Source organism: Rhinolophus sinicus, linkage group LG11, assembly GCF_036562045.2.
Source record: "Rhinolophus sinicus isolate RSC01 linkage group LG11, ASM3656204v1, whole genome shotgun sequence".
NCBI lineage: Eukaryota > Metazoa > Chordata > Mammalia > Chiroptera > Rhinolophidae > Rhinolophus > Rhinolophus sinicus.
The window spans coordinates 63,935,337-63,951,041 of record NC_133760.1 but is presented as its reverse complement, the minus strand read 5'-3'; the positions used below and the strand labels follow the sequence as shown (position 1 = coordinate 63,951,041).

The 15,705-nt window shown below is 37.8% G+C and overlaps 1 protein-coding gene across 1 annotated transcript in view; it reads left to right on the top strand.

Annotated features, from left to right (window-relative positions):
* EXOC4 (exocyst complex component 4) overlaps positions 1–15,705 on the top strand; it is a 635,560-nt gene that overhangs the window by 31,899 nt on the left and 587,956 nt on the right. Inside the window, exon 4 of the mRNA XM_019750984.2 lies at positions 15,400–15,584. Within this exon, the coding sequence (XP_019606543.1) occupies positions 15,400–15,584 (185 nt within the window). The remainder of the gene's footprint in view (positions 1–15,399; positions 15,585–15,705) is intronic.

Genomic DNA, 15,705 nt, shown 5'->3' with positions numbered 1-15,705 from the left:
ATTTTGCTGTAAGTCCTTAATAAGAAGCTTGTAAGGAGGTTTGGTAACCTAGAAGTGAGCTGTGCCATGATATTCTATCATATATCAAAACCTGGTCATGTGATAAGAGTGAGGAGTCAGTTTCCACAGCAGGAGGAGGTTAATAACGATCTCCTCTTGGACATTGGCTACTTTCAATATCTTGTTCATAGTGACATCTTCCTGAATAATGACCATAGGGTGTCTACAGAAAAAACAGTCACCTTTCAGCTTTACTCTTGGTTTGTGCCTTAGGAATGCATACATGTGCTCAATTATCAAGATTCGGTGATCAGAGTAGATGAGCTTATATGTAGTTAGCATATAGACATCTGAATCACGATTTTTTGTAATGGGCCTGCTTTTAAATAAGTGCCATATGTTAAAAATGGGTTGTTAGAATTTATTTCTGTGTTCGTTATATTGCTTTTAGGATTTCTGTTTTATGGTCTTAGTACTTAAGGGCTAGTTAGTACTTAAGAGCTAATCGCTAAGGAATACTGTCCTTGTTTTGACCCATTTTCTTAAGGGTCTCATTAAATAGTTCTTTAAATTCTTGGTTGCAAGTTACAGAAGTCTAACCATAGCTAGCTTAGGTAAAATTGCTTTACTCATGTAACCAACCTGCTGAAAGGACAGGCGTATATATGGAATGCCACTGGTATGTTCTTTGGCCTGTTTTCTTCATTGTTCTCCCATGGATGTTTCTTCCACATGTGGGCAGGAGAAAAAGCGGTGGAGGCTGTAGCCTTCATTTCTTCAGCTTTGCAGAGGAAAATAATCATTTTTTCTAACTCAGAAATACAGGTGTAGGATCTAGATTGGGCCAGCTTGGGTACTGTGATGGTCAGTTCTAACTAAAACTCTGTGGTTGGGGGGTGTGGGGAGCCTAGGGAGTGGGGTAGGAAGGAAGACCAGTCACTTTCAGACAAGGGTGAGTAGATGAGATACACTTTTCAGCAGTTCCTTTTTTTCTACTTGTAGTTCTTTATATATTCTGTATACTAATCCTGTGTCTGTTAGATGGATTGTAAATCTGTTCTCTCAGTTGGTGATATATCTTTTTACTTGGTTTATGAAGTCTTTTGTTATAAAGAAGTTTTAAAATTTAACACATAAAATTTCTCCCTTTTCCTTTGTGATGTGATTTTTTATTTTAAGAAATTTTTTTTTCTATTCCAGTGTCATGAGAATATATGTTGTCGTCTTTAATCCATTTAGAATCTATTTTCTTATATAGTATGAACTGGGGATCTAATTTTATTTTTTCTATAAGTAGCCACTTGGCTCAGACCATTTACTGAATCCACTTCCTACTGATTGAATGCCCTCTTGGTCACATACCACCTTGTCACATGTGCGTGGGTCGGTTTCTCAGCTCTTTATTTTGTTCAGTTCATCTCATCTGTATCTGCACCAAAACCATGCTGTTCTAATTACTATAATATTATAATATATCTTGATAGCAGGTGAAGACATTCCCTCACCTTGCTATTCAGAATTGTCTGTGCTATTCTTGGCCCTTTACTCTTCCATATGAATTTTAGTATCAGCTTGTCAAGTTCCACAAAAAATGTGATGGGATTTTGATTACATTTAAGAGACTTTCATTTTTGTAATATCAAATCTTGCAGTGAACAGGGTATGTCTCTCATTTATTGAAGTCTTCATTTATGTGCTTTACCATAATGCTTAGTAATGCATTTCTTAGAGATACTGTATGACATATATTTTGTTTTATTTCTGAGTATCATATTTTTTGTTTTTTAAAAATAATGGGTTTATTAATTATAATATCTAGTTATTTGTTGCTGATATATAGGGATGCAATAGATTTTTCTTTTTTAATTTATCATATATTTCCCTGAAACTAATCCCAATCTTGTCCGCCTGGAAAATTATGATTTATTGTTTAAGACTTGGTTCAAATTTCATCAAGTCTCTGAATGTCCCAGGTAATTAGGTACTTTAAAAAAAAAAAATCTGTGTATTTGTGTACTAAATGTGAATAGATGCTTTTTTTGGTTTCCATAAGCTGCGTGTGTTTTATTGTAACATTGCTTTAGTTCGTATGGTAGGTCATTGATGGCAGGGGCTTTATCTTCCCTATTTTTGTCTGTCCTGTACTTAGCATAGTGTCCTTCATATAGTCACAGTTCATAGATCATTAGCCATGTGGGTAACTGTGTGAAAGATTTTCATACGACTAAACAGAAAAGGCGATTTCTCTCTAGGAGCTCTGGTTTGAATTTTTTCCTCCTTTTTTTCTTTTTCTTTGTTTTTGTTTTTAATGGCAAGCTTCTCTAGTTTCTAATCTTTCCTTTTTGCAATATTTAAATGAACAACAAAAATAGTAATCATAATAATATGTATTGAGCATCGCTGGGTGCTGGTACCATTTTAAGTATGGTACCTTTATTAACACATTTAATTCTCTCAACAACCCTGTGAGAAATAGGTTTCTGATATCATCCCCATTTTTCCAGATGAGGTAGTTGCTTTGCATGATTTGGGGAGTTAGCATATCCTAATATACAATGAAGATTTAATGGAGGTAGGATGTAAGGTGTGCTTAAAAGGTCGGAAATAGTCTTCAGTTTGGCCTTTTGTCTATAAGAGTGAATAGTACCGTCTATAATTGCTCTTTCATTGGACTTCATATGAAAAAATAATCACATTTCCTTTCCCCATGGTTATGTGCTTTTAGAAGTGAAATCTGCTTAAGGCATCTGCAGGGTCCAAATGGAAACCTTTGCTGAAAGACATCAGAGGAAAGTGAAGACAAAATAATCCAGTCTTTCAAAACCTTCTGATTTCCTTGGATTCATTTAACAGAAGATTTTGCATTTTTATTTTCAGGCAGATGCCCAGTAATTTAATCCCTACTCAGGTTAATAAATCCAGAGTAAATAAATCAGTGGTGACCCATGGCTCTTGTCAGCTCCTGCAGTTCCTGCTTCACCATTAGCCTGGTCTGATAGCATTAGCCTTGGCTCCTAGATGGAATAGTTATTTCTCCTTTTGATATAATAACCTGATTATTGCATAAAGTAATTAAATTGTCATGACAGGGAATGTCTACAAATAGGCATGGCCTTTTGTTTCCTTCTTCAAGGTAAACAGCTGTGGTTAACTTACAAAAAGCTCAACGTGATCCAACAAGGCGCCTGTATCCGTCACGTTGGAATCAGAGACTTGATTTATATTGTAGCCTGTAGCTTCGTGATAGGTATGGTTTAAATGAGACCTTTGCAGTCATTGTGCTGGGTTGATGCACGCACATTAATGACATAATTTCTGGTTGCTGCATCGCATTTCTGCAGTCTGTCCTTTGTATTCCACTCACATTAATTGAAGTAATTTTGCCAGTGAAGCGTGTTTCAAACCTCTGCATTTAAATTGAAATTTTAATTCCCTTATTGTCTTGAAAAGACGGCTGAAGATGCCTTGTTACAGGTTTCATTATCACTCAAAACACTCCAGCTGCTGGTTTTAATGTACAATGACTGATTAATTCTGGGAAGAATTATTAATATAAGAATGGCAGCTTCTTCCCAGTGGCATGAGCTCACCAGGAAGGTATTTCATGATAGTTAACATTTTTATGAACTTTCTTCTTTTTTTTTTTTAAGGAAAATTTGTGTGGAAGTCTGCATCAAACTAAAATTGCACAGATGAGCTTTGAAAACCACTTACACAAGTTCTGATTTATCAACCCATAGAAGTCAATTCATAATTGCATTCAATCAGTGGGAACCAAGCCAGTGCGAGGAGTTTTGAGGCACTTTAGCTGACAGTCGCAAGGCTTGTGACTAAAATAATTTTTTCGTTTCTAAGTCTTCCTGAGATTGGAGAGATTTTGAATGTCTCTTAATCATATTGTCTTTTTTTTTATACACCTTTTAAAAACGAATCCATAGCTGCTGTATAGTCAGATAAAGATTATTATGACAATCATAATAATAACTTATATTTATGTAGCTGCCTCTTCCCAGAGGATCCCAGAGTGCTTTGCTGAGAGAACGGTGTGGAGGAATCACTTACACTGAGAACGTGGCCATATCTGGGATAAAGAGAGGAAGGCAGCCATTTCGTTGCGTAGTTTTCTAAGTCCCTATGATTAAAAAAAAAATAAATAAAAGGATGTTTGTAATATTTTCAAACATTCAAGGTTGTGAGTGTTCGCATGGGTCTTACTGTGGGTCAGATGGACCTGTGCTTACGTCCAGCTTTGACTTGACTAGCTCGATGACTTGGGACTAATTATTTAATTTGCCTTTGCTGACAGTTGGCGTTGAAATAATATATACCCCCCAAAGGTGGTGGAAGGGATTAAGTGATAATTAAGCTATACGTGTGAAGTGGTCACAGTATACATGCTAAGTGCTTAGAAGTGTTATTTATAATCAATTGATTGTTTTTACTGATACTGTAAGAAAGGATGTGGTGATGGCTCCCATGTTACAATCTCAAAAAATGTTCTGAGGCGGACTTGTTTTGAGCTGATAAAAGAGTTGACGTAGGGCTCGCAAGTTAAGCATTTTTAATTCCTTGGACAGACAGAATGCAAGACTATTCTCCATTGTATTCAAAAGAATTACTGCAGGCAGAGATAGGATTTTTCTCCGAAAACAAGCCTCATCTGGATGATTGAGACCTCAAAGTTCTAGAAGGCTGTTTTGGGTATTTGGCATGGTCAAATTTCAGATTCAGTGATCAGTGATCTCTTTACCCTCCATCAAGTACATGACCATAGGGTACCCACTGGCTGTCTAACTGGGAGCAGTGTGATTTGTTGGTAAACTGTCCAAGATCAGTTTGTTGTCAAATTACTCCTAATTAAATGTATTATTCTGCTGAATGTGGCAATTAGATCTAAGCCAGTTCACTGTTGGAGGATGCTCATCAAAACTGTTGGTTTTAGTGTTAGAGCACTTGATGTTAAACTATTCTGTGAGTGCTTAGATAATGGCCCAATGAGGTTGTGTCTCTTGGTGCCAGGAAAACTGTGTCGTTAGGAAACAGACAATTTTTATCTCAGACGGTGGATAGGGAAGGGGTGCTCACGCAGCCACTATCAAATGATGAATGCACAAGTAAGACAAAAAGGGGCCAAAACATATCCCTTTCATCTGGCCTGGAAGTTTCTGAGATCTCACTATTTTTTTCTCATTCTGACTCTGGAAATGGGATGGAAGTGAAAAACGCTATGACTCTCAGGAGCTGGAACATTCTTGTGAACTTACTGTGCTTATCCTGAAAGTGGTTCAGTGACTCTGCAACAATGTTTCAGTATTCCATATTGATTTGTCTACAACATGATAAAAAAAAATGTATCAGCGATCAATAATGAAATAGCGGCCATTAACGCCCATCTGTTCCTAGTGTAGAACGTTCCATGGAGAGCCCGATGCCGCCTTCTGTGCTAATACTTAATCAGGAGAGAATCGGGCACATGTTTTGATAGACAAGTGGCTGTGATGACGCCATTGTTGATCACTTGTGTTGTTGGTGTACATGTGTCTGTGAAGGTGGTCTTAACCTTGAAGGAGCTCACATACCGGCAGGGGAGACAGAAGATGAACATAAACGCTGTCTCTCATATGGTGATGAAACAAAGGGGCCCAGGAGTCCTGGGGTGGGATAGTATGGTTTGCTATTTAGATGGGTGGTCAGCTGTAGCTGCCTCTCACAGCAATTGGGGACCCCTTTGTCACCTCAAACACCTACATCTTCTTTTCAAAAAAGATTTAAGAAAAGCTGAAAATAAAGGTATGAGCCAAGTAATCTTTGTTTTTGTGTCCAAAATTGAGTAGGCTTAGTAGTCAGCTTTATTTTTCTTCTAGAGAGTAAAAACACAGGGCTTTGTAGCCACTATGTATCTTGCTGCTCAATGCCCTTTTTATTTAGATTTGTTTTTGGAGGCCTGGGTTTCGAAAAGCCACACTGTTTGATAGGCAGCAGGTTATCATATGAGCTTTCTTTCCCTTTGCGTTTGCGTCTTGATCTGCTCCTCAGTGGCTCCTTTTATTTCAAAGCTAATAGAAATTCTGTTTTGTTGCACTAAACTTCGTAGGGTTCAGCAATTCTCAATTGGCTCCCTTGGCTGTGGGGCAGTGATTCTCAGACTGCGCACTAGGGAATCCTTCAGGCATTCTAAAGCCCAGGTCACACCCTAGACTGATTACATTGAAGTTTCTGGGGGTGGGTCACCAGCTTCAGCAGTGGTTGACATTCTCCAGGTAATTCCAATGCATAGACAGATTTGGAGCCATTGATGTAGGGTACAGCCCGTGCTATGCAGTAAAGCAAAACTAATTGCCCTTGACTTCCACACCAGCTCTCAGTCGTTAGAAACCAAGTATTTGCAGACGAGACACATCCCATTGCTGTGTTCACATGCGTGTACATCCCATTGCATGTACAAATGTTGCTTTGTTGCCTTCCTCTATTGCAGTTTCTGGATAGAGCTGCTGAGTGTTGGACTTTTATTCTGATTTCACAGCATGAGTATTGGGTCACTCTGAATTCTGTGTGACGTTTAAAGTAACTGCTCTCAGGTTGGGGCTGACTTGGGACTCTTCAGAGCTGTCTGTCATCTTGGTGCTGAGTCCTGCGTCTTTCCTGTGGGTTCTTATTTGATTTATTGCCTGGATTTTGTGGATTGAAATTGGAGCAAAAATGTATTTATTGACAGGTGGTGGCTAGGTATAGTGCAAACAAGAGGCATTTAAAAGCCAGACGGTCTTAATTCCAGCCCTAATCGAACCATCCACCGGTTCTGTGAGTTTAGGCAAATAAATCTTATTCCCTCCCTGTGTTTGAGTGTCCTTCGGAGTGGACATACAAATTCTTACTCTGTGGATGTTATGGAATGGTTGTGAGACTAAAAATGAGATTTTGTCCAGGTAAAGTGCCTTGTCAAACTATCAGGCGATATGCAAATTTAAAACGGTGTGGGTGGCGTTGTCATTGTCATATCACGGAGCGCGCGAGGTGAAAAGAAAAGGCAGTCGTCTGGGCCTTTTTGCATGGAGTAGCATTTCTCTCCTAGTGCTTCCATCACTGATGCATACATGTTGCTTTAATCAGATTATCACTGTGTGTGTGTGTGTGTTCGTGCGCGCGCACACACACTTCAGTCTGTAGGAGGAATGATCTAAGTCAGTAATAATATTCATGTCTTTTGCTGACACACTCCGTCATATTCTGGCTTCAGCCTCACAATGGACTTGCTTGAGCAGGGTTTTGACTGCTCAGTCTGTGGCCAGATGAGGATTCTAGATATGTGTGAATTGCCCTGGATGACAATGTGTGTTGTTCATGGGAGGCCTCTCTGTCAACTTGATGATGGCCTGAGCTTTTGCTTGGCTTGACCAGATAGGAGGAGCTTGTAAAAGAAGTAGGTTTTCTAGGAGATTCATCCCAGTACTAATTACTTGTGGTTGCCTAGATCTTAAAAAAAAAGAAGGCCATATCGCTCTCACGTTCTTTTGTGGGATTTTAATAGCTCATGTTATGAAAGAGCTGTATATAAGTACTGAGCGTTTCTGATGGATTTGGGGCTCTTGCAGTGTGGGTGAATTGTCTTGATTTAAGTGTGAGTCTGAAGTGATTCTCAGACGCGTCCTTTGCCAACTCTTTAAGAGGAGAGTTGTTCTGTAACTTTTTCTTGTCCCAGAATAACAAGATGACACATGTAAGTGACTTTGGGACACTTGTTAAATGAGAATATCTTTCCTAGTGGTTTCTTGTATTCTGGAGTAGAAACCTAGGTTTTTAAAGCTCTCTATGGAGCACTGATGGGAACTGAGAATTGAAGGGAGCTTTTTCCATAAGCAATTGTGAGTCTTCTCTTTCTCATAAGGTGTTGGGTCTAATTTAATTTAATCAGGAAAGTAATTGTGGACAGGTCTATTTTAAGTCCATTTAGAACAAAAATGGTTCTTAGTTTGATGTTATGCATCAGAAGCCCTAAATATATACATAACTTTGGACCTGGAATTCTGCTTCTCGAATGTTGTATTAAGGAAAGAATTAAGGCTTTTAATTGTCATGTGTTCAACAATACGTATACAAGATAACTATTACAGTAAGATTTAAGGAAGTAAAAATAATTAGCAATTACTTAAGTATAGAGAATTGGTTTTGGTCATTTGTGGAATAATGTCATAGACTAGTACCGTGTTTCTCCGAAAATAAGACCTAGCCGGACAATCAGCTCTAATGTGTCTTTTGGAGCAAAAAGCATATTATATTATATTATACCCGGTCTTATAGTAAAATAAAACTGAGTATTATATTGTATTATAGTGTATTGTATTATATTATATTATATTATATTATATTATATTATATTATACTATACTATACTATACCTGGTCTTTAGTAAAATAAGACTGGGTCTTATATTAATTTTCTCCAAAAGACGCATTAGAGCTGCTGGTCCAGCTAGGTCTTCTTTTTGGGGAAACACGGTATGAAAATACTAAAAATCATATATTTAGTGATGGCAGATGTTCCCAACATATTGCCAAGTGAAAAAAGCGTATTTAAAAATAACAGTATTTTTGTAAAAATTTTGAGTGGCAAATGATTTGAAGAAGTTTAAAATATTTTATCTGATGATTGAGAATATGGATCATCTTTTTCCTTTGTGTTTTCAAGTTTTCTAGACTGAGCATATATTACTTTGATAATTTGGAACAAAAATAAAGGTTAAGGAGAAAAAGTGCACTTCTGGGCCTTCCCTTTTTTTTTCACCTGTAAAATTGGGGCAGGACTCCAGTCATGACTACCTTTAAAGTTCTCTCACAATAGAAAATTCTGTTATTTCTCAGATACTGTCATTCTGTGGGGCTTGGGCTGATGGAATATCTTAGAAGATCTGGCTTCCCCTCTCTGCTTTACAAGAGGAAAAAAGATTTTTGCTTTAATAGAATATGGGAATTATTTGTGGTAGAATGTGTCCTGATGTTTAAGAAAAAAAATGAAACAAAATGAAAACAAAAATAAAGGGGGAACTCCAAAGAAAGCTTAAGAATAACTTAATAAAACAGTACGCTTTTAGAACGAGTCTGGGTTTCATAGCAGGAATAGGATATCTCTCAGGAAGCTAGAAGTCACATTTTTGATCTCTTTTGAGTTTTGTTTTCTAAGATAGATTTGGAGATATACTTTGAAGATGAAATTCACAAGTAAAAGGCCTTTTCTTTGACAGGGCTTTATCTTCTAGCTCTCTCCCCTTCACTCACTTATCAATAACTTCATCTCATTTGCTTTATCCTGAAAATTCCATTATCTCCCAGGCAGTCTATTGCATTAAGCCGTTAGTACCTAATATCGCCTCATTTACATTGACACGTGCTTGACCTCAACCCTTCTCCTCTCTTTGTTAATGCACCGACAAGCACTGATATCTCTCCCGAGCATTATCATTTGGCTGTTAGCTCAACTAGTAACAACCCTTCATTTGAGCTGATGAAGCTTTATTAAATAAAAACACGCAATAACCCTGGCAGTAATGAAGGGAGAATGGAGGTAGACAGCATCCTGTTTTTCATGGGGAGCGCATGCTGAGTCTGCATTATAGGTATCAGGTTTCCTGAGGGAGAAGGGGTCCCCGAACGGGTCGGATCAATATTATGTTAGCATGCTGATTTTCAGAAGGGCCATTTTTGATCACTTGATTTGATCACTGTTGATTAGCTACAGGCTGGGGGGGGAGTGGGGAAAGGGGGGAGAGTTCTTGCTCCAGGCACTTGGCCTTGTCTGCTGCGGCTTTCTTGGGAAGTCTGTCTTAAATACCCAACTGTCAATAGCCCTGAGGCCTTCAGTCATTCGCGGAGCTGAGCCTGCTGGAGCCTAAAATGGCTTCCTCTTCTGGGTTCCCAGCGTTGTTTCTTTGTTGTTTGTGGACAAAGATTTTTGGTGTTCTTATTTAGTTACACCGTCTTAAAAGTTTGTTTTCCTCGTGTCCTATATACCCGGGGTACCAAAAAAATGCATACACATAACTTGTATTCATCTTTTGTTATCGGTTTACATTGGATGTTACAGTTTTAGTACAGTTTTTTCCTTTCTTAAAATGTGTATACATTTTTTTTGGCACCTTCTGTGTGTGTGTGTGTGTTTGTATGTGTGTATTCACAAAAACATGTATGTATATGTGTGCATATAGTGATATATATATAATGTCATATATATGTGTCATATATACGCACACATGTGTGTATATACAGGTGTGTGTGTGTGTGAGTGTGTGTAAGGAGACGGTATCAATTCTCTGGAATAGTCTAATTTCATATCTCTTAACTGCTTCTGTAAGTTGGGCCTAGGCAACATTTTCAGAATGTTTATGTCCTCTTACTAGAAAAACGGTTCCTTAAAGGAGACAAACTGACCTATTGAGAAGTGATAAAACATTGTTGAATTATCAGAGTCCTGAAGGAAATGTTTGTTTTGGAGTTCACAATGGCAAACATTTGCTTTCTTAGGGAATATTGTTGCCAAAATAAGCATTTTCATTAGCTAGCAGATGGCTAATTTATCAGGTTGGTTTTTGTTGTTGTTGTTTATACTTAAGAGTCTTCTGTTTTTGGCTTGAATCTTCTATTTAGAAACAGTTACTAATGTCATTTACCTTTGTGTAGCTCACCTTCCCCAACTAAAAAATAAAAAAGACCAGCAGTTTCCTTCCTAGCATTTTCTTCAATGAAGCAGTTGTTGAGAATGGCCAACTTTGGTGGTTCTCCAGAACGTTTTCATTTATTTATATTAAAGCCCCAAACTAGATATTTTTACCTATTAGCTTAAGTAAGACTGGCAGAAGACAAACACTTAACTATGAAATAATAATTTCCTAATTTAAACTAAAATGAAATTGAGAAATAGAAATTTGGGGAAGAAAATTTATGGGTACTATCATTCCTAATTACAAAGATTTATTTTGTTGTAGACTTATGTCTCATCTCGAGGAAAATTTTTTGAAATACCAGGCGATTCTTAATTGTGTACATTTTAACAGTACCTTTGACCTATTTTTTGAGTTATGGCAATATTTTTTTGGAATTTCTGTTTTCTTAATGGGTAGGTTTCTAATAGCAAAACATGCTGTCCTGTTCAATATCATGTGTTAGCATATTTTGTAAATGTATGCTTCTTTTCATAATCCTAAATGGAATAGTTGTTTTCAACAACAAAACAGATTTCTGTTGTCTACATGAGCAGTTTCCAACTGTATTGAGTAGAACACCAATATTCTGTTAGATAATAATTGGTGTTTGATGAAAAAATTCCCTACTATTAGTATCTTTTTCCCCCAAAAAATTATTTTTGAAAATATGTGTCAAAAAGATTCCATATACGTTTAGGTGGCTCATTATGTAGTAACCCGCCACAAGAAATAGTGTGGTGTATCTGAGAACTCTAGGAGGTGAAAGAAGAGATCATTTGGGGCAAGAATGAATGATATTTTATTTGTGAGTTGATGTATAGAGAGCATTTACCAACAAACTGTTAACTGTATGTTGTCTATTTGATCTTTCATCTGCTACGTCTTGCCCTATAATTCTAATACATATTTGTGACATTATTCAGTGTTGTGTGTCACATCTGTGAACCCAGTTTTGATCATTTCTCATAGCCACTCACCTGTGAGACCATTTTGTTGCTGTCTACTTGGATCCAGCTGCATCGCTTGAACAGAAGTTGGTGTTTCATCAGTGTGTTCTTTTAAGTGCTGTGTAGTCATTAAGTTTAGAAGACAGTGAAATAATTTATAAAACAACGATTTCTCATACATTAAAAAAAGTCTCTTTAGTTGTATTTTTATTACTGGTTATGCTAATTTCTAAATGTAGATGGATTTCTCTACTAGTGAAGCCTTAATGGTTAGTGAGTGCCTGGAAACCAGACCCCACAGTACAACAGAATTGACCATCAGTGATGGTTGCGGGGTTGACCGCTGCCTCACCAAGTTTTTCATTATGTATAAACTTTACGGTACAGGCTACTTAAAACCAGCAAAGATAAATGCCAGGTTTCTAAATTGATGTTCTAGAGATCAAAGCTTGTACTGACAACTAGTTTCTTCAAATTGGTTTGAGTACCACTTAGTAAGGCTAGATTAGGGAAAGACAGTGACCTTGTCTAGCTTCTATAATTACAGTTTTGTAAATACTTCTAATAAATGAAGGCCAGAAGATAAAGCACTGTATTTTCGTACAGAAGAGACTATTCTCTAGTCTCTGTTGTCTTTGTGGTAAGGTTTTCAAATCTTTGAAATTCTAAGCCTACTCTTGATTATGTGTGAGTGTGTGTGTGTGTGTGTGTGTGTGTGTGTGTGTGTGTGTTTATGTATGTTTATGTATGCGTGTTAATTGTACTTGTATTTTGGGTCACAAGAACATACTCTGAAAGTTTGTCATCTACATGCTTGTAATGGGTCTATGAAGGAAATAACACTTTATTGAAAATGTTGAAACCACCTTCTGAGACTTCTTTATCCACAGAATAAATAGGTTCTCTTAAAAACAATTTCAGCGAGCACTCAGTCTCTGCCAGGTACCGTGCTAAGTGCTTTACCTATATTAAATATATAGTTAAGTGGCTTTGAAACTTGACATTGCCATATAATTTTGTTTTTGGAACATGAGCTGCTTGGGTTAAAAATATTCATGCAAATTCCTACAAACAAACCAAGTGTGGCTGTGCTGTGGGTGGTTTTTCAGCTTAAACATCTCAGCTGGATTTAATTACCTTAAGGGATAGGGCTACATGATGGGCCAGTGGTTTACCAAATTATTTTTCATTTTCTAGATCTCGATGTCACTAAAGGTTAATGCATCCTCTTTTCTCTGCTAGCGACCCAAGTTAAAATCCATTTTAGAGCATAAGTGTAAATGAATTTGTTGTTGTTGTTCCTCCTTGGGGACACTTTGGTCATTTCGTGAGGCTGCCTTTCCATTTGGAATAGCTGGCAGCTTGCACAAGGCCCAGGGGCGCTTGGAGCAGGGGCAGCGTGAAAATGAACAGGCAGGCTTCAGAGGGCAGAGCGGGCCCAGCACTTGTCACTCTCTCAATCCTTGATTCTTTCTTGGTTAACTCAAGGAAACTTATTTGCTCCTGACATTTGATTATAGCCCATCACAGAACAAGTGATATGTTTGTGAGGAAGCCATTGCATTTTCCTCCCCATCTCAGGCCAGGTTGCATTTGGCAGCTGCCAAGCTTTTCATGTTCGCTGTCCACTAGCTCCTCAGTGACTGTATGTTGATACAGATCTGTGACCAACACTTATCACCAGTATGTTTCACGGCTTTCATTATCTGTTGGTTTTGTATAAATGCTTTATTTTTTAGAAGCATGTTTATATACATAATTACATTGAAGAATTATTAGTTATTGCCTCTATATGTACATATTAGAAATATTTAGAAGTATAACCTAAGCAGGTAATAGTCATAGCACGTGAATCCTTTAAGGGAGCTTGGTGGTGTTCTTTTCCCTCTGCGTTCAGCTTGCCGTCATGTCTTCTCTGTTGTTGTGATTTTGGCATTCCTGATGTTTCTCTACCCATCCCCCCTTTTCTCCCAAGGAATAGTACCTGGAATAGACTCTTCACTTTAAGTTTTTTTTTTTTAAGTGTACGAGATCTTTATGCTTAAAGACATGATTTTATATAGAGGGTGACAAAAAAATGTATACATATTTTAAGAAAGGAAAAAACTATTAAAATTGTAATACGCAATATATACCGATAACAAAAGATGAATACAAGTCACATTTGATGCCTGCAATTGCAAGACGTGCTCAAAGTGGTTACCATCCGTGTGATTTTAATAGTTTTTTTCTTTCTTAAAATGTGTATACATTTTTTTGGCCCCCTCTGTATACATGCATAAATGGGGTCATAGCGTACATGCTGGTTTTTTTTCCTTTACAGTTATCACTTTGGTTTTAAAATGAGTTGCTCCAGGTTCCTCGAGTTCCTCATTTTCTCCATTTGTTGGGGGCATTCCGACACCATTTGTATTCATCCAATCCATTTTGTCTTAAAATCTCCCAAATTGCACTTTATACCAGGAGTATCTCCTTCTCTATCGTTTATTTTCTAGTCGCTGTTCAATTCCCACTTCTTTTGTCCAGCTGGATTAGGCCAAGGGGAGATGATGACTGTTTTTGTCCACTTGTAGCATTTATGTAAAAGTTCTGTCGGCCTCTGTGTGTGTGTATATACATGAGAAAGAGTGAGACAGAGACCGACTGTATGTAGACACACACGTAGGCTGAGGCTAACCAAGCTCTGATTTCTGATCATCATGAGACGTAAGTACTAACGTGTAGTGTGCTTTTATTTAGCTTTAGTCTTAAAAGGCTAACTCTGAAAGCTGATTTAAACCATTACTACATAGAGTTCTTGTGAGACTATGAATGATACAATCATTTAATTGGGGAGGTCATTTTACTTGTGTCCATTGAGAGGCAAGGTGTGTGGGAATAAACTTGTATGTTAGGCTTTGTTTTGGTACTTTAGCTGCCTCGTGTTTGTCTTCATTAAGATTGTTTTCTTCCGCATTATCTTAGATGGTAAACCCTTCAAAGGCGGAAGGAGGCCTATCCACAGTCCCCCCTTATTCGCAGGGCATGTGTTTCAAGATCCCCAATGGATGCCTAAAACTGCAGATAGTACCGAACCCGATATGTGCTATGTTTCTGCCTGTAGATACATGCCTGTTATAAAGTTTAACTTATAAATTAGGCAATTTCATGGATAGAAGATTTGTTCTTACCATAGATTTTAGCAGTCTCACCATATGATTTCTTTTCCTATTTAGGTCGAGAACTTTTACCTTTCCACTTAAAGAAAGCACTTTACAGCTTCTGTTTGACATATCCAAATGGCCAACATCACTACTCTTGCACTTTGGGGACATTAAGTAAAATAAGGGTCACTTGAACACAAGCACTGCGGTACAATGACAGGGGATCTGATAACAGAGACGGCTACAAAGTGACTAATAGGCAGGAAGCATATACAGCCTGGAGACATTGGACAAGGGATGATTCACGTCCTGGGTGGGATGGAGCTGGACGGTGTGAGATTTCATCACACTACTCAGGACAACATACAGTTTAAAACTTTTGAATTGTTTATTTGTGAGATTTTTTCATTTAATATCTTTGGTTGACTGCAGGTAACTGAAACTGCCGTATACAAAACCTTGGGTAAGGGGGACTGCTATACTCTACAAAGTGTGACGTATGCTTGTAACATCTTCATAAACTCTCTTTTGACTGTGTCTTTTAAAAAATAGTTTCATCTTTATAATACTGCTAGATTATTTAGTTGTACCTAATTGTATTTTTCTCCCGTCTTAGGTGTCAGCAGTTGAATCTTTGGAGGGCCCCTTGCTCCAGGTGGAAGGACTGAGTGACCTCAGGCTGGAGCTTCACAGCAAGAAGATGAACCTCCACTTGGTTCTCATAGATGAATTGCACCGGCACCTGTACATCAAATCGACGAGCCGCATTGTGCAGCGTAACAAGGAAAAAGGGAGAATGAGGTTGGTGAAAGAGGCCCTTTGCTACAGTGTGTTGTGGCATTGGAGAATTTTAAGGGCTGTTACTTGTTTCCCAGAATATTGTTGTAGGTTATTTTACTTCTCTTTTTAACATACTGCCTTT